Here is a 23973-nt window from a genome sequence, read left to right as displayed (position 1 = left end):
CTGGAGCGCCCCGGGAGCCGCACGGATGGTGAGTATGCTGCTCCCCGCTCCCCGCTACACTTTACCATGGCTGCCAGGACTTTAGCGTCCCGGCAGCCATGGTAACCATTGAGAAAAAGCTAAACGTCGCATCCGGCAATGCGCCGAAACGACGTTTAGCTTAAGGCCGGATCCGGATCAATGCCTTTCAATGGGCATTCATTCCGGATCCGGCCTTGCGGCAAGTCTTCCGGATTTTTGGCCGGAGCAAAAAGCGCAGCATGCTGCGCTATTTGCTGCGGCCAAAAAACGTTCCGTTCCGGAACTGAAGACATCCTGATGCATCCTGAAGGATGGAATGTCCATTCAGAATGCATTAGGATAATCCTGATCAGTATTCTTCCGGCATAGAGCCCCGACGACGGAACTCTATGCCGGAAGACAATAACGCAGATGTGAAAGAGCCCTAAGGCTCGAAGTGGCAGACCAAGAAAAATCTCGGATAGACAGAAGCGACGAATGGTGAGAACAGTCAGAGTCAACCCACAGACCAGCACCAAAGAGCTACAACATCATCTTGCTGCAGATGGAGTCACTGTGCATCGTTCAACCATTCGGTGCACTTTACACAAGGAGATGCTGTATGCGAGAGGGATGCAGAGGAAGCCTTTTCTCCGCCCACAGCACAAAAAGTGCCGCTTGAGGTGGGCTAAAGCACATTTGGACAAGCCAGCTTCATTTTGGAATAAGGTGCTGTGGACTGATGAAACTAAAATTGAGTTATTTGGCCATAACAAGGGGCGTTATGCACTGGAGGAAGAAGAGCACAGCATTCCAAGAAAAACACCTGCTACCTACAGTAAAATATGGTGGTGGTTCCATCATGCGGTGGGGCTGTGTGGCCAGTGCAGGGACTGGGAAGCTTGTCAAAGTTGAGGGACGCATGGATTCCACTCAGTATCAGCAGATTCTGGAGACCAATGTCCAGGAATCAGTGACAAAGCTGAAGCTGCGCCGGGGCTAGATCTGTCAACAAGACAACGATCCTAAACACTGCTCAAAATCCACTAAGGCGTTTATGCAGAGGAACAAGTACAACGTTCTGGAATGGCCATCTCAGTCCCCAGACCTGAATATAATTGAAAATCTGTGATGTGACTTAAAGAGAGCTGTCCATGCTCGGAAGTCATCAAACCGGAATGAACTAAAAATGTTTTATAAAGAGGAATGGTCCAAAATACCTTCAACCAGAATCCAGACCCTCATTGGAACCTACAGAAGCGTTTAGAGGCTGTAATTTCTGCAAAAGGAGGATCTACTAAATATTGATTTCATTTCTTTTTTGTGGTGCCCAAATTTATGCACCTGCCTAATTTTGTTTAAACAATTATGGCACACTTTCTGTAAATCCCATAAACCTCATTTAACTTCTCAAATATCACTGTGTGTGTCTCCTATATGATATATTGATAACTATATGATAACTGACATTTTTTATCGTAACAACCAACGATTTATACAGGAAAATCATGATGATTAACAAGGTTGCCCAAACTTTCGCATCCCACTGTATATCCCTTATATAGCATCAGACCCTATACCCCTTTATACAGTGTCAGGCCCTATACGCCTTATACAGTATCAGACCCTATCCCACTTATACAGCATCATACCCTATTCCCCTTATGCAGTATAAGACCCTATACCCCTTATGAGGTATCAATCCCTATACCCCTTATACAGTATAAGACCCTATACCCCTTATACAGTATCAGACCCTACACTTCTTATATAGTATCAGACCCTATTCCCCTCATACAGTATCAGCCCTATACCGCTTATACAATGACAGTCTCTATACATCTTATGCAGCATCATACCCTATACCGCTTATAAAATATCAGACCCTATACTCCATATACAGTTTCAGACCCTATAACCCTTATACAGTATCACCCGCGACAGGTGGCAGGAGATCGGTGAGACTGGCAACACGTGGTTTGATTTGACATGTTTTCTGTTTGGATCAAATGACATCCATTAGTACCTGGGTCCTATAGGGTGAGTTAGGACATTAGGTATTCCTGTGTATGAACTCACCTACCTCTGGGGTCTGTTAATACTGGTAGTCAGTCAGAACTTTGATTAGGGTTTTACTAGGTGTCCATCTCCTTTCCCTAGTTTCCAGGTCTTATTCCCTTACCCCTTTCCCTCCTATGTTCAGTGTGGTGTTTCCCTCCCACACCCGAACGTGACAATCAGACTCTATACCCCTTATACACTGACAGTCTTTTTACCACTTATGAAGCATCATACCCTATACCGCTTATACAGTATCAGACCCTATACCCCTTATACAGTATCAGACCCTATACCCCTTATACAGTATCAGACCCTATACCCCTTATACAGTATCAGACCCTATACTCCTTATACAGTATCAGGCTTTATACCGCTTATACAGTATCAGACCCTATACCCATTATACAGTATCATACCCTATACCGCTTATACAGTATCAGACCCTATTCTACTTATACCGTATCAGACCCTATTCTCCTTATACGGTATCAGACCCTATAGCGCTTATACAGTATCAGACCCTATACCCATTATACAGTATCAGGCCCTATACCCCTTATACAGTATCAGGCTTTATACCGCTTATACAGTATCAGACCCTATACTGCTTATACAGTATCAGACCCTATAGCGCTTATACAGTATCAGGCCCTCTCCCCCATTATATCGTATCAGACCCTATTCCCCTGATACAGTATCAGACACAACTTCACATAACATTAGTAAGCCCCCTCGAGTGGGAGCTCGGTATCAGAAAAAACTGATCTCCGACCGCTATAAAGAAATATGGACATTATACTCACTTGAGTTACCGGCTTTGCAGGCCTGGCCAATAATCCTCCAATGTACTGAATATTTGGTAAAAGTGGTCGAGGGAACTCAATGCTGAAGTCTATGTTGTAGATCCAGAGCTCAGCCTTTTTATGCAGGTCAGCAATGGATGGTCTGGAGCCCACAGGAAAGTGCTCATCAATGACCTTCTCAAACAACGCATCTATTTGCCAATCTACTACGTATGATCCCAGGTACATAAAGGTGTTCTTCAAACGTCCAAAGAAATCCATGCGGTCAGTGAGGTGGGAGTTAAATAATGGTACGTAGGACAGAGGACCTGCTATCCCGACCCTGCCGGCATTCATGAAGATCCCAGGGAAGAAAGCGATATAAGGAACTCCCAGCTTCTCCATGGCCAGGAAAGAACAAGGGTTAAAGCCCTCGACGACTGCTAGGTCATACTTTTCCTCCTTTAAGAAGTTGAGTATATCAGATTGATGCAGAGTTATATTACACTGATAGGAGAGCTCATTGAGGAATTTCAAGAAGATGTGTAGATTACTTCTGTAGACAGAGAAACAAGACCGTATGAGATGCAGTATTCAGGTGGCCCCGAGTAACAAAGATGGCTGCTTTCTTCCAAAAACGGCGCCACACCTATCCACTGGTTGTGTGTGGTACTGCAGCTCAGTCACAATTAATTCTGTATTAGCTTAGATACAATACCACACATGCACTTTGGACAGCTGTGACGCTGTTTCTGGAAGAAAGCATCCATGTTCTTTTCGTTCTGAACAGGCCCTTCAAAGGTGTCCGTGGGTTGTGTCTGATGTTGCAGCTCGGCTCCATTGGCATGAATTGTACTGAACCACAATATCACATACAACCTAGGGACAGGTGTGGCGCTGTTTCTGGAAGCAGCCATGTTTTGCTAATGCTGTGCAATCCCTGTGCAAGGGGTTATCCATGAATAATGTAAAAAATGAAAATCAGGCATCCTATGGTTAAATGACAATATCTAATATATAAAGCTGAGTATATGTGTGTGTGCATGTCGGCTAAAGGAATTCGCACTTACAATCACGAAATTTGGCACACAGGTACAACAGGTGTCCGGGAAGGTTTTAGACCAGGTCTCAGCTCTCTAGGACGTACCGTTCCTGAGATATTCCCAAAAAATGCATTAGCCAATAGAATATTGGTCACATGACCATTATCAGCCAATAGAAGCTTGCAGGTCCTCCAGCATCCACATACACAGTTTTACTCCAGGTTTCCATAACAACCCAGCCATTTATCTTTACTGCTGTAGGAGAGCTTTAAAGGAAATCTGTCACCAGGATAATCGCTATTGATGTAAAGCCATGGCCTAATAGCACTTAGTACCTTATTTCCAGATGTGCCTTTGTTCCAGCAACAGATGTTTTTATCCCCTGAAAATCCAGTTTATTTGGTATGCAAATGAGCCAGTAAGGTGCCCAGAGGGGCGTCACTCTTGCAGGAAGGAGCCCAGACACGCCCCCGCCACAATGCGTCCACCCTCAAAAGACGTAAAACCCCGCCCCCAGGTCCAGCTAGGACACGCCTCCTCCCACTCCTGAGCTGTCAGGGATTGAAAAAATGAAGGTAAAAATCAACTTCTAGGTCTCACTAAGCCACGCCCCGATCTGGTTAAGCCACGCCCCTCCACTCCTCAGCCTAAGGGGATTGAAAAAAATGAAGGTAAAAATCAACTTCTGTCAGCTGCAGAGGTGGGAGGGAGGGTGAATTTCTCCCTGTAGCTCACACTCAGACAGTACAGTGCTGCTGTCTTAGAGTGAGCTGTTCAAAAGGACATGCCCCCAATCCAGTAAAGGCCACTGTTAAGAGGGTGAGCCCCCGTGAAGGTCACTGTCGAGGGGGTGATATGCTGTGAAAGTCACTGTTAAAGGGGAAGGCTACTGTAAAGGTCAAAGTTAAGGGGGTGGGCTGCTGTGGAGGTCCAATTTAAGGGACAGGGCACTGTGGTGGGGTCAGTGTTAAGGGGTGGGGGGCTGTGGAGGTCACTGTTTTGGGGGTAGGGTGCTGTAGATGTCACTGTTAAAGTGGATAGTGTTGATATCTTTTAATGACACACACAAACATTAAATCAAAAATAGATTAAATATACCCGAGCGAAGCCGGATCCTTCTGCTAGTCTTTCAAAAAAAAGCTAGAACCAGCCCTGTACCTCACATGGATCCAGAGATCTCCACATTCATTGCTCGGCTAGATTTATATCAAGCTGTAGCTCAGGGGAGTGTCCTTTCTGCTGCAGCTCAGGTGGCTCTCCCTATCACAGCTCAGGAGGCAGTTGAAAAGTGAAACTGAGCATGTGCGGCCTTCTTAATGAGCCGGTCAAAGAAATAAGAAAAAATAAAGAGAAAACTGCAGGTGGCGCTATACAGATGCACTGTATTGAAATCAGTGTCTACACCAAACTTTAAATTAATATACAATTACAAAATAATTCAGATCCAGGTGTTGGTTTGAAAACCTTAGAATATTGTTTGTGGGACCCCTTTAATAGTGCTAATATGTATAATTTTTAATATTGGCATTAGTTACTGTATGGAAATATTACTGTTTGGTAGTACTACTGGTTATAGATATGATATTATTACTTATTTGTCAGTGTATGCTGGTATTAATCAGTCACTGTATGGTGGTAGTAATATTTCACTATATGGTAGTTTTAATCATTCACTAAGTGGCGCTAATATTTGGCCTTAGCCCCTGTATGGGAGTATTACTGCTTGTTAGTATTTTTGGTGGTAATATGGTATTTATTTGTCAGTGTATTAACCAGTCACTGTATAATAGTATGATTGGATATTCTTCTGTAGTCACTGTATGGTAGTATGATTGGATATTCTTCTGTAGTCACTGTATAATAGTATGATTGGATATTCTTCTGTAGTCACTGTATAATAGTATGATTGGATATTCTTCTGTAGTCACTGTATGGTAGTATGATTGGATATTCTTCTGTAGTCACTGTATGGTAGTATGATTGGATATTCTTCTGTAGTCACTGTATGGTAGTATGATTGGATATTCTTCTGTAGTCACTGTATGGTAGTATGATTGGATATTCTTCTGTAGTCACTGTATGGTAGTATGATTGGATATTCTTCTGTAGTCACTGTATAATAGTATGATTGGATATTCTTCTGTAGTCACTGTATGGTAGTATGATTGGATATTCTTCTGTAGTCACTGTATAATAGTATGATTGGATATTCTTCTGTAGTCACTGTATGGTAGTATGATTGGATATTCTTCTGTAGTCACTGTATGGTAGTATGATTGGATATTCTTCTGTAGTCACTGTATGGTAGTATGATTGGATATTCTTCTGTAGTCACTGTATGGTAGTATGATTGGATATTCTTCTGTAGTCACTGTATAATAGTATGATTGGATATTCTTCTGTAGTCACTGTATGGTAGTATGATTGGATATTCTTCTGTAGTCACTGTATGGTAGTATGATTGGATATTCTTCTGTAGTCACTGTATGGTAGTATGATTGGATATTCTTCTGTAGTCACTGTATGGTAGTATGATTGGATATTCTTCTGTAGTCACTGTATGGTAGTATGATTGGATATTCTTCTGTAGTCACTGTATAATAGTATGATTGGATATTCTTCTGTAGTCACTGTATGGTAGTATGATTGGATATTCTTCTGTAGTCACTGTATGGTAGTATGATTGGATATTCTTCTGTAGTCACTGTATGGTAGTATGATTGGATATTCTTCTGTAGTCACTGTATGGTAGTATGATTGGATATTCTTCTGTAGTCACTGTATAATAGTATGATTGGATATTCTTCTGTAGTCACTGTATGGTAGTATGATTGGATATTCTTCTGTAGTCACTGTATGGTAGTATGATTGGATATTCTTCTGTTGTCACTGTATAATAGTATGATTGGATATTCTTCTGTAGTCACTGTATGGTAGTATTCGGCTACTTTCACACTAGCGGTAAATTCTGACAGCAGAGGAACAACCTGTCAGAAGACATTGTATCCGGCACAGCCAGAAAAGACAGGCGCACCGCCAGGCCTCATTGACTAGATGGAGGATCTGGCATTAGTTCTGGGATTCAGCCGGACAAATACAGCTGTAAGGCTGGGTTCACACCTGAGCGTTGCGCAAACGCGCGTTTTACGCGCGTTTTTGTCGCGCATTTTTATGCGCGTTTTTGGTAATAGTAAACGCGCGTTTGACGCGCGTTTGTGTGATTGACTACAGTGTCCTATTGCCACAAACGCGCGTCAAAACGCCCCAAAGTCGCTCATGTACTTTTTTGAGCGTCGGGCGTATTACAGCGCGTTCGTACGCGCTGTAAAACGCCCAGGTGAGAACCATTCCCATAGGGAAGCATTGGTTTCTCCTTGTTGAGCGTTTTACAGCGCGTAGGAACGCGCTGTAAAACGCTCAGGTGTGAACCCAGCCTCAGCAGCAATTTTAGTTCAGAATAATTGAGGCACAAATGCCTGACACAGGCCAGATCCCCGACGAGTTCCATTATAGTCAATGGGCTCCGGCAGAGTCAGGTAGTATCCAGCTTTGTCGGATGCAATGGGCCAGATTTATCACGACTCTGACGGCTCACTCCACTTTCACATATGGCTAAAGTCAGATTTATGATCGGCCCTTTAAGACTGTAATAAATGTGGTTTGACAGTAGCCGTTCATCCGTCAGTAAGCAGCTTTACAAAAGTCGCACGTCTTTACGAAAAAGTCGCATGTTCTATTTAAAAGTCTCATAAAAGATAAGCATGGTCCTCACTGGAGTGAGATTGCGCAATTTTTGTGACTTTCTTGCGACTTTTTAAAAAGTCGCAATAGTAAATCTGTCTAGAGATTCATTTACATAAGAAAACACGCCCACTTTCAGAAAACTGGAGAGCATAGTGCAGAGCAGAAAAAAGTTGCTAATTTTTGCGCAGTTTTAGCGATTGCGCAAAAATTTGCGACTTTTTCACTCCATTATTCTGACTTGAGCCAATGATAAATCTGGCCCAATGTCTTCCAGCAGGAACAGCCTGCCAGTAGAATTTAGCATGAAACTAGCCTTTTGTAATTACTGTATGGTGGTATTATTTTATAATAACTGTATGGTATGGTGGTATTATTCTGTATTCACTGTATGGTGGTATTATTCCGTAGTCACTCTATAGTGGTATTATTTTGTTATTACTCTATGGTGGTTTTATTCTGTAGTCACTCTATGGTGGTTTTATTCTGTAGTCACTCTATGGTGGTTTTATTCTGTAGACACTCTATAGTGGTATTATTCTGTAGTCACTCTATGGTGGTTTTATTCTGTAGACACTCTATAGTGGTATTATTCTGTAGACACTCTATAGTGGTATTATTCTGTAGTCACTCTATGGTGGTATTATTTTGTAATCACTCTATGGTGGTATTATTCCGTAGTCACTCTATAGTGGTATTATTTTGTTATTACTCTATGGTGGTTTTATTCTGTAGTCACTCTATGGTGGTTTTATTCTGTAGTCACTCTATGGTGGTTTTATTCTGTAGTCACTCTATAGTGGTATTATTTTGTTATTACTCTATAGTGGTATTATTCTGTAGTCACTCTATGGTGGTTTTATTCTGTAGTCACTCTATAGTGGTATTATTCTGTAGTCACTCTATGGTGGTTTTATTCTGTAGTCACTCTATGGTGGTTTTATTCTGTAGACACTCTATAGTGGTATTATTCTGTAGTCACTCTATGGTGGTTTTATTCTGTAGACACTCTATAGTGGTATTATTCTGTAGACACTCTATAGTGGTATTATTCTGTAGTCACTCTGTGGTGGTATTATTTTGTAGTCACTCTAAAGTGGTATTATTTTGTAGTCACTCTATAGTGGTATTATTATGTAATAACTCTGTGGTGGTATTATTATGTAATAACTCTATGGTGGTATTAGGCTACTTTTACACCTCTGGTATGAAACTCCGGCATGGCTATTCTTGCAGACAAGCGGAGGATCGGCCGGACACAAACTGCAGCATGCAGCGGTTTGTGTCCAGCAGCTTCTTCGCTTGTCTGCTGGAATGCGTACAGACCTCGGTCGAACCCCATTATACTTAATAGGGAGAGCAGACGTTCTCTGCCATAACAGCCTCCTGGAAGTCAAACCGGAGGTGTTACAGTAACCTGTATAGAAGTAATATTTAGTCACTGTTTGGTAGTACTATTGGTCATGATGTTGTGTTATTATATATTTGTATAAGTACAATCAAATAACAGTATACTATTGCGCTATTTATTATTGTACGGTAGTATTATTAGTCATTGTATCCTGTATTAAGTAGAGCAATACTATTATATATAGATTACTGTTTGTAATGATTACTTTGTGTCGGGGCAACGCAGGACAAACATATATAGATACAGATTCTGTGATACAGGACATGAATTTGGAGGAAATAGCCCTCTCTGTCGAGCACCAAGACTCCCCCGGCATCACACCTCCCCTCTTCTAGGAGAAGACGTGGAGAATGTATTGTAAATGTGCATACAACAGGAAGGTCTTTTCCTTTTTTTTGGACACATTCCAACATTCCAGACAATGTTTTGTCAGCAAAAGCGGTGAATGCAATTTTTTTTTAAATATATAGTCACAAAAGTTACCGTAAATCGCCTCTATTGTCTAAATCGAAGCATGGGGCAGCAGGAGCTTTTAAAGGGGTTGTCCCACAAATATTCTACAGATTTCAAACCAGCCCCTGGATCTGAATATTTTTGTAATTGCGTGTAATTAAAAATGTATTATAGCTACTGAGTTATTCACTGAAATCTATCTGTATAGCGCCACCTGCTGTTTGCTCTTTTTCAAATTTCTCTGTCCTGCTCACTGAGAGGTAAGCACATGCTCAGTTCCATCCTTCAACTGCCACCAGCTGCAGGAGGACATGCCCCCTGAAAAAGGACAGGGCCCCCCCCTCGAGGTGCCAGCTTGAAATAAATCTAGCAGATCAATTGCAGCAATGAACAGGGAGAACTCTGGATCCATGTGAGGTACAGGGTTGTACCCTGATTGTCATGTACTAGATTAGGCATGATTTTCTTTTTTTACATTACTCATGGGATAATACCTTTAACCCCTTCAGGACCCTGACATTTTTCACCTTAAGGACCCGGCCATTTTTTGCAAATTTGACCAGTGTCCCTTTATGTGGTGATAACTTTAAAACTCTTTTACTTATCCAGGCCATTCTGAGAGTGCTTTCTCGTCACATATTGTACATGACAGCAAATTTCAATTTCTCTACTTCTATAATACACAGTAATACCTCTAAAAATAGTAATTTCTTTACATACCCCATATGTCTACTTCATGTTCGGATCATTTTGTGAATGCCATTTTATTTTTTGGGGACGTTACAAGGCTAAGGCTACTTTCACACTAGCGTTCGGGCGGATCCGTTCTGAACGGATCCGCTCATAATAATGCAGACGGAGGCTCCGTTCAGAACGGATCCGTCTGCATTATATTAGCAAAAAAAAGCTAAGTGTGAAAATAGCCTCGGACGGATCCGTCCAGACTTTCAATGTAAAGTCAATGGGGGACGGATCCGCTTGAAGATTGAGCCACATTGTGGCCTCTTCAAACGGATCCGTCCCCATTGACTTACATTGAAAGTCTGGACGGATCCGCACGGATCCGCACGCCTCCGAACGGCCAGGCGGACACCCGAACGCTGCAAGCAGCGTTCAGCTGTCCGCCTGTCCGTGCGGAGGCGAGCGGAGCGGAGGCTGAACGCCGCCAGACTGATGCAGTCTGAGCGGATCCGCCTCCATTCAGACTGCATCAGGGCTGGACGGCTGCGTTCGGGTCCGCTCGTGAGCTCCTTCAAACGGAGCTCACGAACGGAAACCCGAACGCTAGTGTGAAAGTAGCCTTAGAAGTTTAGAAGCAAATCTTGACATTTTCAGAAAATTTCCAAAACCCACTTTTTAAGGACCAGTTCAGGTCGGAAATCACTTTGCGAGGCTTACATAATAGAAACCACCCAAAAATGACCCCATTTTAGAAACTACACCCCTCAAGGTATCCAAAACTGATTTTACAAACTTTCTTAACCCTTAAGGTGTTGTAGAAGAATTAATGGAAAATAGAAATAACATTTCAAAATTTCACTTTTTTGGCAGATTTTCCATTTGAATCCATTTTTTCCAGTTACAAAGCAAGGGTTAACAGCCAAACAAAACTCAATATTTTTGGACTTGATTCTGTCGTTTACAGAAACACCCCCCCTATGTGGTCGTAAACTGCTGTACGGGCACACGGTATTGCACAGAAGGAAAGGAACGCCATATGGTTTTCGGAAAGCAGATTTCACTGGGATAATTTTAAGCTGCCATGTCCCATTTGAAGCCCCCCTGATGCACCCCTAGAGTAGAAACTCCAAAAAAGTGACCCCATTTTAGAAACTACGTGATAAGGTGGCAGTTTTGTTGGTACTATATTAGGGTACATATGATTTTTGGTTGCTCTATATTACACTTTTTGTGAGGCAAGGTAACAAGAAATAGCTGTTTTGGCACGTTTTTAGTTTTTGTTATTTACAATGTTCATCTGACAGGTTAGATCATGTGGTATTTTTATAGAGCAGGTTGTTACGGATGTGACAATACCAAATCTGACTACTTTTTTTGGTTTTTGGTTTCAGTTTTACATAACAAAGCATTTAAAAATAATATATAAATTCTGTCTCCACATTCTGAAAGCCGTAGTTTTATTTATTTTTTGGGTGACTGTCTCATGTAGGGGCTCATTTTTTTCGGGATTAGATGACGGTTTGATTGGTACTATAATAGGGTGCATATGACTTTTTTGATCGCTTGCTATTAGGTCATGTGATATTTTTATAGAGCAGGTTATTACAGACGCGGCAATACATAATATGTCTACTTTTCTCCCTATTTTTTACAATTTTTTTTGGTGTTGTACTTTTAGTGATATAAAGTGACAAAAAAACGGTTTATTTAGCACAGTTTTTTTATTTCATTTTCTTGACAGTGTTCATCTGAGGGGTTAGGTCATGTGATATGTTTATAGAGCCAGTCGATACGGACACGGCGATACCTAATAGGTCTACTTTTCTTTTTTTCCCTATTTTTAATTTTTTTTTAACTTTATTTGGGAAAAATTACGTTTTTTTTTTTTTACTTGAAACTGAATTTTTTACTTACATAGAACATAGAAACATAGAAACATAAAATGTGTCGGCAGATAAGAACCATTTGGCCCATCTAGTCTTCAACTTTTGGGTGTCTGATCCCCTTTACAATGCATTCCAATACTTCTGTATTGGCGTGCATTGGCTGTAAGTGTAATACAGTGAGTATTACACATACAGCTTCCTGACTGTGAGATCCAGAGGGCTGGATCTTACAGGCTCTCCACCAGAAGGCAGCCACGATGCCTAAGATTACCATCGAGTCCCCGTCACAGCATCACGTATGGCAGCGCCGATTCTCGTGAGGACATCGCATGTGTCATGGTCAGCGCTGACCGCGGCACATGAAGCGTTAATGCGCCGATGCCGGCACATGCAGCAGGAGTCTGGCTATCAGTGACTGCCGGACCCCTGCCGCGGATCGGGCAGGCGCATCTCCTGCACCCACCCGACTACAGCGCCGTATATATAGCGGCAAGGGTCCTCTACGGGTTAAATATTCTCCTACTAATAGAGTACTCTGTACGACAATGGTCTAAACTGGACGGCCCCTTTAAGAAGTGATCAGGTCATAGGAAATAACCCGGATCTTCATCACAGACACATCCTTACTACAGACTCACCGGCCCATAAGAAATTCCTTCTGATTTTCATTGAAAAGGTCTTTATAGTGCTGTCGATACTCCTCGTCCAGCGAGTACGTGGAGACAGGGTAGGAGCTGCGTTGGAGCTGGTCATCTGAAATGTGAATATATTGTGATCTAAAAACATCAAATATAAAATAATTCACAATGTCATAAAGGACTCCGCACGTGAATAGATTCCTCCAGCAATACGAAAAACCGGGTCCACTGTTAACGATCAGCATTTTGTCCAGAGTGGAGAGCGGCAACTTAGAGCATCTCTTGTTGTGGAGGACCCATCCTGTCCTGTGTAAGGCTGCATTCACACCTGCAGCACCAGGCTCCGGCAGACAATGCCGGGAATCTTCCGGACACAAATGGTAGCATTTAGCAGTTTGTGTCTGTCCGATTCTCTGCATTTTTGCCAGCGAATCTCCACCGGACCACATTATGCTTAATGCAGCTGGTGGACATTATGGTTGCATCCCGCAGTGCCAGATCCAGGGAATTACGGCAGGCTGTCCTCTGCCAGAACAGCCTGATGGAATTCACGCCACAGGAGTGAACGTAGCCTTACACAGATAACCCATTGATGTGAATGGGACAATGTGCAATACTTCATTTCTCCTGTGGGGGTGCTGTAGGGAAATTGAAAACTTACTGCCATGTCCACACAGATTAGAGCTGATTGCTGGGGGTCCAAGCAGGTAGACACTTTGTGATCAGCTTATTATCAGGGGAACCATCTAACAAGTAGAGATAGATAGATGATATAGATAGATAGATAGATAGATAGATAGATAGATAGATAGATAGATAAATAGATAGATAGATATGAGATAGATAGATAGATAGATAAATAGATAGGAGATAGATAGATAGATAGATAGATAGATATGAGATAAATAGATAGATAGATAGAGAGATAGATAGAAAGATAAATTAGATAAATACACTGAGCAAAAATATAAACGCAACCCTTTTGGTTTTGCTCCCATTTTGCTTGAGCTGAACTCAAAGATCTGAAACATTTTCTACAGACACAAAAGACCCATTATTCCTAAATATTGTTCACAAATCTTTCTAAATCTGTGTTAGTGAGCCCTTCTCCTTTGCCGAGATAATCCATCCCACCTCACAGGTGCGGCATATCAAGGTGCTGATTAGACAGCATGAATATTGCACAGGTGCGCCTTAGACTGCCCACAATGAAAGGCCACTCTGAAATGTGCAGTTTGATCACACAGCACAATGCCACAGATGTTGCAACGTTTGAGGGAGCGTGCAATTGGCATGCTGACTGCAGGAATGTCTACCAGAGCTGTTGCCCGTACAATGTATGTTCAGTTCTCTACCATAAGCCGTCTCCAAAGGCGTTTCAGAGAATTTGGCAGTACATCCAACCGGCCCAGGACCTCCACATCCAGCATGTTCACCTACATGATCGTCTGAGACCAGCCACCCGGACAGCTGCAGCATAACCAAAGAATTTCTGCACAAAAAGTCAGAAACCATCTCAGGGAAGCTCATCTGCATGCTCGTCGTCCTCATCGGGGTCTGGACCTGACTGCAGTTCGTCGTCGCAACCGGGTTGAGTGGGCAAATAGTCACATTCGATGGCGTCGTTGGAGAGGCGTTCTGTTCACGGATGAGTCCCAGTTTTCACTGTTCAGGGCAGATGGCAGACAGATTGTGTGGTGTCGTGTGGGTGAGCGGTTTGCTGACGTCAACGTTGTGGATCGAGTGGCCCATGGTGGCGGTGGGGTTATGGTATGGGCAGGCGTATGTTATGGACAACGGACACATGTGCATTTTATTGATGGCATTTTGAATGCACAGAGATACCGTGACGAGATCCTGAGGCCCATTGTTGTGCCATTCATCCACGACCATCACCTCATGTTGCAGCATGATAATGCACGGCCCCATATTGCAAGGATCTGTACACAATTCCTGGAAGCTGAAAACATCCCAGCTCTTGCATGGCCAGCATACGCACCGGACATGTCACCCATTGAGCATGTCTGGGATGCTCTGGATCGGCGTATACGACAGCGTGTTCCAGTTCCTGCCAATATTCTGCAACGTTGCACAGCTATTAATGAGGAGTGGACCACCATTCCACAGGCCACAATCAAGTGAGGCAAAACTGTGCACATTTCAGAGTGGCCTTTTATTGTGGGCAGTCTACACAGATTTAGACAGATTGAGAGTAATGGGTCTTTTGTGTATGTAGAAAATGTTTCAGATCTTTGAGTTCAGCTCAAGCAAAATGGGCGCAAAACCGAAAGTGTTGCGTTATTATTTTTGCTCCAGTGTAGATAGAAAGATAAATAAGATAGATAGATGGATAATCTGACCTGGGAGCATGCCATCTCCAACTTGTAGTAGCATTCTCACGTCATGGCCGTTGTTGTGCAGTATATGAGAGATCTTATCCATCAGCAGATAATGACTTCCACCTAAATTAAAATAAAATAAGCCCTCTGTAATATGTATGATATGTATGATATGTATAGCATCTATAATACTGGGGCTGCACGTCATTGTTTGTGGCACTTTTAGTTGATGTTAGAGCTGCAGTATGATGCGGTATGATACACCGCCTTGGGTCAGTCTTTTGCACTGCAGCCATCATTCAAGCACTGTAAGAAGCCGAGGTGCTGCCCCAGCCAAAATCATACAGGACAAATGTGTCCACATCACCTATGGCTCAGATAACGGGGTCACCTATAGGGACCTGCAGGAGGCCGAGCATGCATGTTACTGGGTGAACCAGGGCTGATACCGGTTGAAGCTATGATGCTGAATTTCAGGGACACACATGACAACCAATGTGGCCATCATTTGCAGCTGCTGCGAGGGTCGTCGTCACTCTCTTTCACCCCTGAATGACAATTCTGTCTAGTGATGTAGCAGATGAATTCACTGCAGATTTGATATCTTGGAGTCTGGGGTAGCTGGACGACGACCGCCGTGTAGGACTTATAATGGCAGCCATACTGCTTGCCACTCAGCTTTTCTAGAAACAGATAAAACTAAGAAATGTGATATTACAGGGAAAGCTCGGGGACTGGTCTATATACACCAGAAGCTGTCCTATATTACTCCTGTAAATACTACTGCCCCTACTACCCCTGTAAATACTACTGAAGCATGCTACTCCTGTAAATACTACTGTCCCTACTACCCCTGTAAATACTACTGCCCCTACTACCCCTGTAAATACTACTGAAGCATGCTACTCTTGTAAATACTACTGCCCCTACTACCCCTGTAAATACTACTGAAGCATGCTACTCCTGTAAATACTACTGCCCCTACTACCCCTGTAAATACTACTGAAGCATGCTACTCCTGTAAATACTACTGTCCCTACTACCCCTGTAAATACTACTGCCCCTACTACCCCTGTAAATACTACTGAAGCATGCTACTCCTGTAAATACTACTGCCCCTACTACCCCTGTCAATACTACTGAAGCATGCTACTCCTGTAAATACTACTGTCCCTACTACCCCTGTAAATACTACTGCCCCTGTAAATACTACTGAAGCATGCTACTCCTGTAAATACTACTGCCCCTACTACCCCTGTAAATACTACTGAAGCATGCTACTCCTGTAAATACTACTGTCCCTACTACCCCTGTAAATACTACTGAAGCATGCTACTCCTGTAAATACTACTGCCCCTACTACCCCTGTAAATACTACTGCCCCCTACTACCCCTGTAAATACTACTGAAGCATGCTACTCCTGTAAATACTACTGCCCCTACTACCCCTGTAAATACTACTGAAGCATGCTACTCCTGTAAATACTACTGCCCCTACTACCCCTGTAAATACTACTGCCCCTACTACCCCTGTAAATACTACTGAAGCATGCTACCCCTGTAAATACTGCTGAAGCATGCTACTACTGTAAATACTACTGCCCCTACTACTCCTGTAAATACTACTGCCCCTACTACCCCTGTAAATACTACTTCCCCCTACTACTCCTGTAAATACTACTGAAGCATGCTACCCCTGTAAATACTACTGCCCCTACTACTCCTGTAAATACTACTGAAGCATGCTACTCCTGTAAATACTACTGAAGCATACTACCCCTGTAAATACTACTTCCCCTACTTCTCCTGTAAATACTACTGCCCCCTACCACCCCTGTAAATACTACTGAAGCATGCTACTCCTGTAAATACTACTGAAGCATGCTACTCCTTTAAATACTACTGCCCGTAATATTACTGTAAATACTACTGTCCCATATTACTCCTGTAAATACTACTGCCCTATATTACTCCTGTAAATACTACTGCCCCTACTACCCCTGTAAATACTACTGAAGCATGCTACTCCTGTAAATACTACTGTCCCTACTACCCCTGTAAATACTACTGCCCCTACTACCCCTGTAAATACTACTGAAGCATGCTACTCCTGTAAATACTACTGCCCCTACTACCCCTGTAAATACTACTGCCCCCTACTACCCCTGTAAATACTACTGAAGCATGCTACTCCTGTAAATACTACTGCCCCTACTACCCCTGTAAATACTACTGAAGCATGCTACTCCTGTAAATACTACTGCCCCTACTACCCCTGTAAATACTACTGCCCCTACTACCCCTGTAAATACTACTGAAGCATGCTACCCCTGTAAATACTGCTGAAGCATGCTACTACTGTAAATACTACTGCCCCTACTACTCCTGTAAATACTACTGCCCCTACTACCCCTGTAAATACTACTGCCCCCTACTACTCCTGTAAATACTACTGAAGCATGCTACCCCTGTAAATACTACTGCCCCTACTACTCCTGTAAATACTACTGAAGCATGCTACTCCTGTAAATACTACTGAAGCATACTACCCCTGTAAATACTACTTCCCCTACTTCTCCTGTAAATACTACTGCCCCCTACCACCCCTGTAAATACTACTGAAGCATGCTACTCCTGTAAATACTACTGAAGCATGCTACTCCTTTAAATACTACTGCCCGTAATATTACTGTAAATACTACTGTCCCATATTACTCCTGTAAATACTACTGCCCTATATTACTCCTGTAAATACTACTGCCCCCTACTACTCCTGTAAATACTACTGAAGCATGCTACTCCTGTAAAATACTACTACCCCGTACTATTACTGTAAATACTACTGTCCCATATTACTCCTGTAAATACTACTGCCCTATATTACTCCTGTAAATACTACTGCACCCTACTACTCATGTAAATACTACTGCCTCCTACTACTCCTGTAAATACTACTGCCCCCTACTACTCCTGTAAATACTACTGAAGCATGCTACTCCTGTAAAATACTACTACCCCGTACTATTACTGTAAATACTACTGTCCCATATTACTCCTGTAAATACTACTGCCCTATATTACTCCTGTAAATACTACTGCACCCTACTACTCCTGTAAATACTACTGCCTCCTACTACTCCTGTAAATACTACTGCCCCCTACTACTCCTGTAAATACTACTGAAGCATGCTACTCCTGTAAATACTACTGAAGCATGCTACTCTTGTAAATACTACTGAAGCATGCTACTCCTGTAAATACTACTGACGCATGCTACTCCTTTAAAATACTACTGCCCCCTACTATTACTGTAAATACTACTGCCCTATATTACTCCTGTAAATACTACTGCCCCCTACTACTCCTGTAAAAACAACTGCCCCCTACTACTCCTGTAAATACTGCTGTCTCTTACTACTCCTGGAAATACTACTGTTCTGTACTACTGCTATAATGACTGCTGTTTAATACTACTCCTGAAAGTCAGTGACACTGGATTAGTAGGAGGACTGTGCAGTGGGGAGGTGGCGGTATCATTCACACCCCCTCCGGGATGCGTGACTGCAGGAGAAAACCTCTATGTGCGTGACACAGGGTTGTTTTATTTGGACTTTAGTAAGTTGTAGGCATATAGTGGCATGTGCCGTGTAACCAGAGGGTGTGCCTGAGCTCTCACGTACTTTCCTGGAGTCAACTGCCTGAGCCTCACACACGGGGCAGCGCTGAGATGTGGAAGCTGCTGACAACCCTGACAACTGCAAATCCTATAAGTGGCTGTGTTATTATAGGGATTTTACAGCCATGTGTAAATGAGGCTTAATCGCTGTATAATGAAAAGTTCTACATCTTTCTAAAATACTTTCTTTTTTTTTTACTCTGCTTGCTGACAGTGAATAAAACTTTTGTTTTTATTCAGAGACAATAAACCTGTCCATAGCTAGTCCTGCTCTCAGTGTATACAATTGTATCCAGTCTAGACAATTCTCTGTGAGCTAAAAAGCCCGGACTCCATACTGATACATTGTAACAAACTAGTACAGTTGTATCCAGTCTAGACAATGCTCTGTGAGCTAAACAGCCCGGACTCCAGACTGGTACATTGTAACAAACTAGCACAGTTGTATCCAGTGTAGACAATGCTCTGTGAGCTAAACAGCCCGGACTCCAGACTGATACATTGTAACAAACTAGCACAGTTGTATCCAGTCTAGACAATGCTCTGTGAGCTAAACAGCCCGGACTCCAGACTGATACATTGTAACAAACTAGCACAGTTGTATCCAGTCTAGACAATGCTCTGTGAGCTAAACAGCCCGGACTCCAGACTGATACATTGTAACAAACTAGCACAGTTGTATCCAGTCTAGACAATGCTCTGTGAGCTAAACAGCCCGGACTCCAGACTGATACATTGTAACAAACTAGTACAGTTGTATTTAGTCTAGACAATGCTCTGGGAGCTAAACAGCCCGGACTCCAGACTGATACATTGCAACAAACTAGAACAGTTGTATCCAGTCTAGACAATGCTCTGTGAGCTAAACAGCCCGGACTCCAGACTGATACATTGTAACAAACTAGCACAGTTGTATCCAGTCTAGACAATGCTCTGTGAGCTAAACAGCCCGGACTCCAGACTGATACATTGTAACAAACTAGCAGAGTTGTATCCAGTCTAGACAATGCTTTGTGAGCTAAACAGCCCAGACTCCAGACTGATACATTGTAACAAACTAGTACAGTTGTATCCAGTCTAGACAATGCTCTGTGAGCTAAACAGCCCGGACTCCGGACTGATACATTGTAACAAGCTAGCACAGTTGTATCCAGTCTAGACAATGCTCTGTGAGCTAAACAGCCTTGACTCCAGACTGATACATTGTAACAAACTAGCACAGTTCTGTCTACAATCTGCTCCACTGCCAGTGAAGTTACCTGTGAGGTGGACTTTCCATTATCTTGCTTGTCCTCAAATGTAAGCAGTGACTATGTAAAACTTTAACAATTCACAGACATGTAGCAGATCTTTAAGGCGCAGCCGTGACTTACCGATTAAGCATACTGTCAAGATCTTGGCCGTCTGCAGGAGTGGAAATTGTAAGAAAAACAACAGGAAAATTGCCTGCCCCTTACCCCCAGCCATTCTTGAAATGATCTGCGAGCTGCAGAGTCAGGGAGAGAGGCCAAAGTCAGGCTTTGTGTGGGAGTGTCCAGGGATTAGCCACGCCCCCTTCTGACAGCATGCCATACACTCAGTGCTGAGACCAAGACATTATCACAGGCAAAAGCAGCTAAAACTAGGGAAATCTGGCCGAGAAGCCGAAAGTTAGACATCTCACAGAACAAGTTAGAGCGGGGGAGCAGCTGTGGACCATGGGTCTCCTCCAGCTGGTGATCGGGCCATCTACCTAATTTCCTAATATGTCATAGTGCAGGAATGGGTTAAAAATACCCTCACTTCCCTTTTGTACCGAAAAAATGACATTTTTGGCCAAGGGGCTTCAAAGTGGACAACGCTCTCCCAACTCCGGTGCCTGCTTGACCCAGATATCAAGCTCGAAAGACTTGGTTGGTTGGTACCTGCCAAAATGACTCACAGGAATACCGTGCCATCAGAAGAAGTTTCCAATCTAGAAGGTCCAATGCAGTGGTGTACATGGAGAAGTACGAGCCCCATAGTAAGGATCAAACCAGGCCCCCCACACAGGAGAGAAGGGCTTCTGCCTAAACCCTTTTCAATGACCCTTGGGCCATTTTTCCACTGCCTTATTTGCTAAACGTTCTTCCTTTAGATCAGGGGTGCACAACTTTTTTTTCATCTGAGGGCCGCATTGTCACTTCGCTCCATTTCAAGGGGCGGCAAATAAAATTTTTTTAAATGTTGATCGCCGCTCATTTGCTATTACACAGGCCAATGTGAAGTAACTGGGGAGGAATGATCGCTATCACAGTCATTCCTCCTTCATTCAGTTAGGTTGAATATCAGTAGCACATCCCTGATTACACAGAGAGATGTGCGGCACGATTATAGCGGCCAGATATCAGGAATAAGCGTCCCTACAAAGACTTGTTCCCAGTAATTGACCTGAATATCTCGCAGTATATTAGGGGATTAAAGGGAACCTGTCACCTCCAACAAACATCCCAAGCCGGCAGCAGTACCTGAGAGTAGCCGGCATCATGTTTGTAGCGATCATTGTCTTCCTGCAGGCAGAGAAGCAGAAGCTGTAAAAACGTTCTTTAATCCCCTGCCCGGCGCGCTTTTCTAGTCAGGCTTGAAGTCACGGAGGCAGCGGCCTCCTTGCTTCAAGTCACGGTAACCACGCCCCCTTCCCTGCCCCTTCGCTGTGATTGACAGCGGTTATGCATGACAGTTCGGCTGTCAGTCACAGCGAAGGGGCAGGAAAGGGGGCGTGGTTACCGTGACTTGAAGCAAGGAGGCCGCTGCCTCCGTGACTTCAAGCCTGACTAGAAAAGCGCGCCGGGCAGGGGATTAAAGAACGTTTTTACAGCTTCTGCTTCTCTGCCTGCAGGAAGAAAAGGATCGCTACAAACATGCTGCTGGCTACTCTCAGGTACTGCTGCCGGCTTGGGTTGTTTGTTGGAGGTGACAGGTTCCCTTTAACTACTTCAACCCCGCTAGCTGAAACCCCCTTAATGACCAGGCCACTTTTTACACTTCTGCACTACACTACTTTCACCGTTTATCGCTCGGTCATGCAACTTACCACCCAAATGAATTTTACCTCCTTTTCTTCTCACTAATAGAGCTTTCATTTGGTGGTATTTCATTGCTGCTGACATTTTTACTTTTTTTGTAATTAATCAAAATGTAACGATTTTTTTGCAAAAAAATCTAATTTTTCACTTTCAGTTGTAAAATTTTGCAAAAAAACCGACATCCATATATAAATTTTTCTCAAAATTTATTGTTCTACATGTCTTTGATAAAAAATAAAATGTTTGGGTAAAAAAAAATGGTTTGGGTAAAAGTTATAGCGTTTACAAACTATGGTACAAAAATGTGAATTTCCGCTTTTTGAAGACGCTCTGACTTTCTGAGCACCTGTCATGTTTCCTGAGGTTCTACAATGCCCAGACAGTACAAACACCCCACAAATGACCCCATTTCGGAAAGTAGACACCCTAAGGTATTCACTGATGGGCATAGTGAGTTCATAGAACTTTTTATTTTTGTCACAAGTTAGCGGAAAATGATGATTTATTTTTTTATTTTATTTTTTCTTACAAAGTCTCATATTCCACTAACTTGTGACGAAAAATAAAAACTTCCATGAACTCACTATGCCCACCACGAAATACCTTGGGTGTCTTCTTTCCAAAATGGGGTCACTTGTGGGGTAGTTATACTGCCCTGGCATTTTAGGGGCCCAAATGCGTGCAAAGTAGTTTGAAATCAAAATCTGTAAAAAATGACCGGTGAAATCCGAAAGGTGCTCTTTGGAATGTGTGCCCCTTTGCCCACCTAGGTTGCAAAAAAGTGTCACACATCTGGTATCGCCGTACTCAGGAGAAGTTGGGGAATGTGTTTTGGGGTGTCATTTTACATATACCCATGCTGGGTGAGAGAGATATCTTGGCAAAAGACAACTTTTCCCATTTTTTTATACAAAGTTGGCATTTGACCAAGATATTTATCTCACCCAGCATGGGTATATGTAAAATGACACCCCAAAACACATTCCCCAACTTCTTCTGAGTACGGTGATACCAGATGTGTGACACTTTTTTGCCGCCTAGGTGGACAAAGGGGCACACAATCCAAAGAGCACCTTTAGGATTTCACAGGCCATTTTTTACAGATTTTGATTTCAAACTACTTCGCACACATTAGGGCCCCTAAATTGCCAGGGCAGTATAACTACCCCACAAGTGACCCCATTTTGGAAAGAAGACACCCCAAGGTATTCCGTAAGGGGCATGGCGAATTCCTAGAATATTTTATTTTTTGTCACAAGTTAGTGGAATATGAGACTTTGTAAGAAAATAAAAATAAAAAAATAAATCATCATTTTCCGCTTACTTGTGACAAAAAATAAAAAATTCTAGGAACTCGGCATGCCCCTTATGGAATACCTTGGGGTGTCTTCTTTCCAAAATTGGGTCACTTGTGGGGTATTTATACTGCCCTGGCATCCTAGGGGCCCTATTGTGTGGTAAGTAGTTTGCAATCAAAATGTATAAAAAATGACCTGTGAAATCCTAAAGGTGCTCTTTGGAATGTGTGCCCCTTTGCCCACCTAGGCGGCAAAAGAGTGTCACATATCTGGTATCGCCGTACTCAGGAGAAGTTGGGGAATGTGTTTTGGGGTGTCATTTTACATATACCCATGCTGGGTGAGAGAAATATCTTGGCAAAAGACAACTTTTCCCATTTTTTTTTTTATACAAAGTTGGCATTTGACCAAGATATTTCTCTCACCCAGCATGGGTATATGTAAAATGACACCCCAAAACACATTCCCCAACTTCTCCTGAGTACGGCGATACCACATGTGTGACACTTTTTTGCAGCCTAGATGCGCAAAGCGGCCCAAATTCCTTTTAGGAGGGCATTTTTAGACATTTGGATCCCAGACCTCTTCTCACGCAATACCCCACATGTGACCCCATTTTGGAAAGAAGACACCCGAAGGTATTCAATGAGGGGCATGGCGAGTTCATAGAAATTAATTTTGTTTGGCACAAGTTAGCGGAAATAGTTTTTTTTTTGTATTTTCTCACAAAGTCTCCCTTTCCGCTAACTTGGGACAAAAATTTCAATCTTTCATGGACTCAATATGCCCCTCAGCGAATACCTTGGGGTGTCTTCTTTCCGAAATGGGGTCACATGTGGGGTATTTATACTGCCCTGGCATTTTAGGGGCCCTAAAGCGTGAAAAGAAGTCTGGAATATAAATGTCTAAAAGATTTTACG

The 23973-nt window shown here is 42.9% G+C and overlaps 1 protein-coding gene across 1 annotated transcript in view; it reads right to left on the bottom strand.

Moving 5' to 3' along the window:
* UGT3A1 (UDP glycosyltransferase family 3 member A1) overlaps positions 1–20203 on the bottom strand; it is a 29064-nt gene extending 8861 nt beyond the window's left edge. Inside the window, exons 1-4 of the mRNA XM_044294772.1 lie at positions 20085–20203; positions 15057–15158; positions 12697–12811; positions 2865–3399 (exon numbers count right to left, since the gene is read on the bottom strand). Coding sequence (XP_044150707.1) covers positions 2865–3399; positions 12697–12811; positions 15057–15158; positions 20085–20178 — 846 coding nt within the window. The 5' untranslated portion in view covers positions 20179–20203. The remainder of the gene's footprint in view (positions 1–2864; positions 3400–12696; positions 12812–15056; positions 15159–20084) is intronic.
* Between the last annotated feature and the right edge of the window lie 3770 nt (positions 20204–23973).

The sequence above is a fragment of the Bufo gargarizans genome, chromosome 5 (genome assembly GCF_014858855.1).
Source record: "Bufo gargarizans isolate SCDJY-AF-19 chromosome 5, ASM1485885v1, whole genome shotgun sequence".
Lineage (NCBI taxonomy): Eukaryota > Metazoa > Chordata > Amphibia > Anura > Bufonidae > Bufo > Bufo gargarizans.
This window is presented reverse-complemented; position numbering and strand designations above follow the sequence as displayed.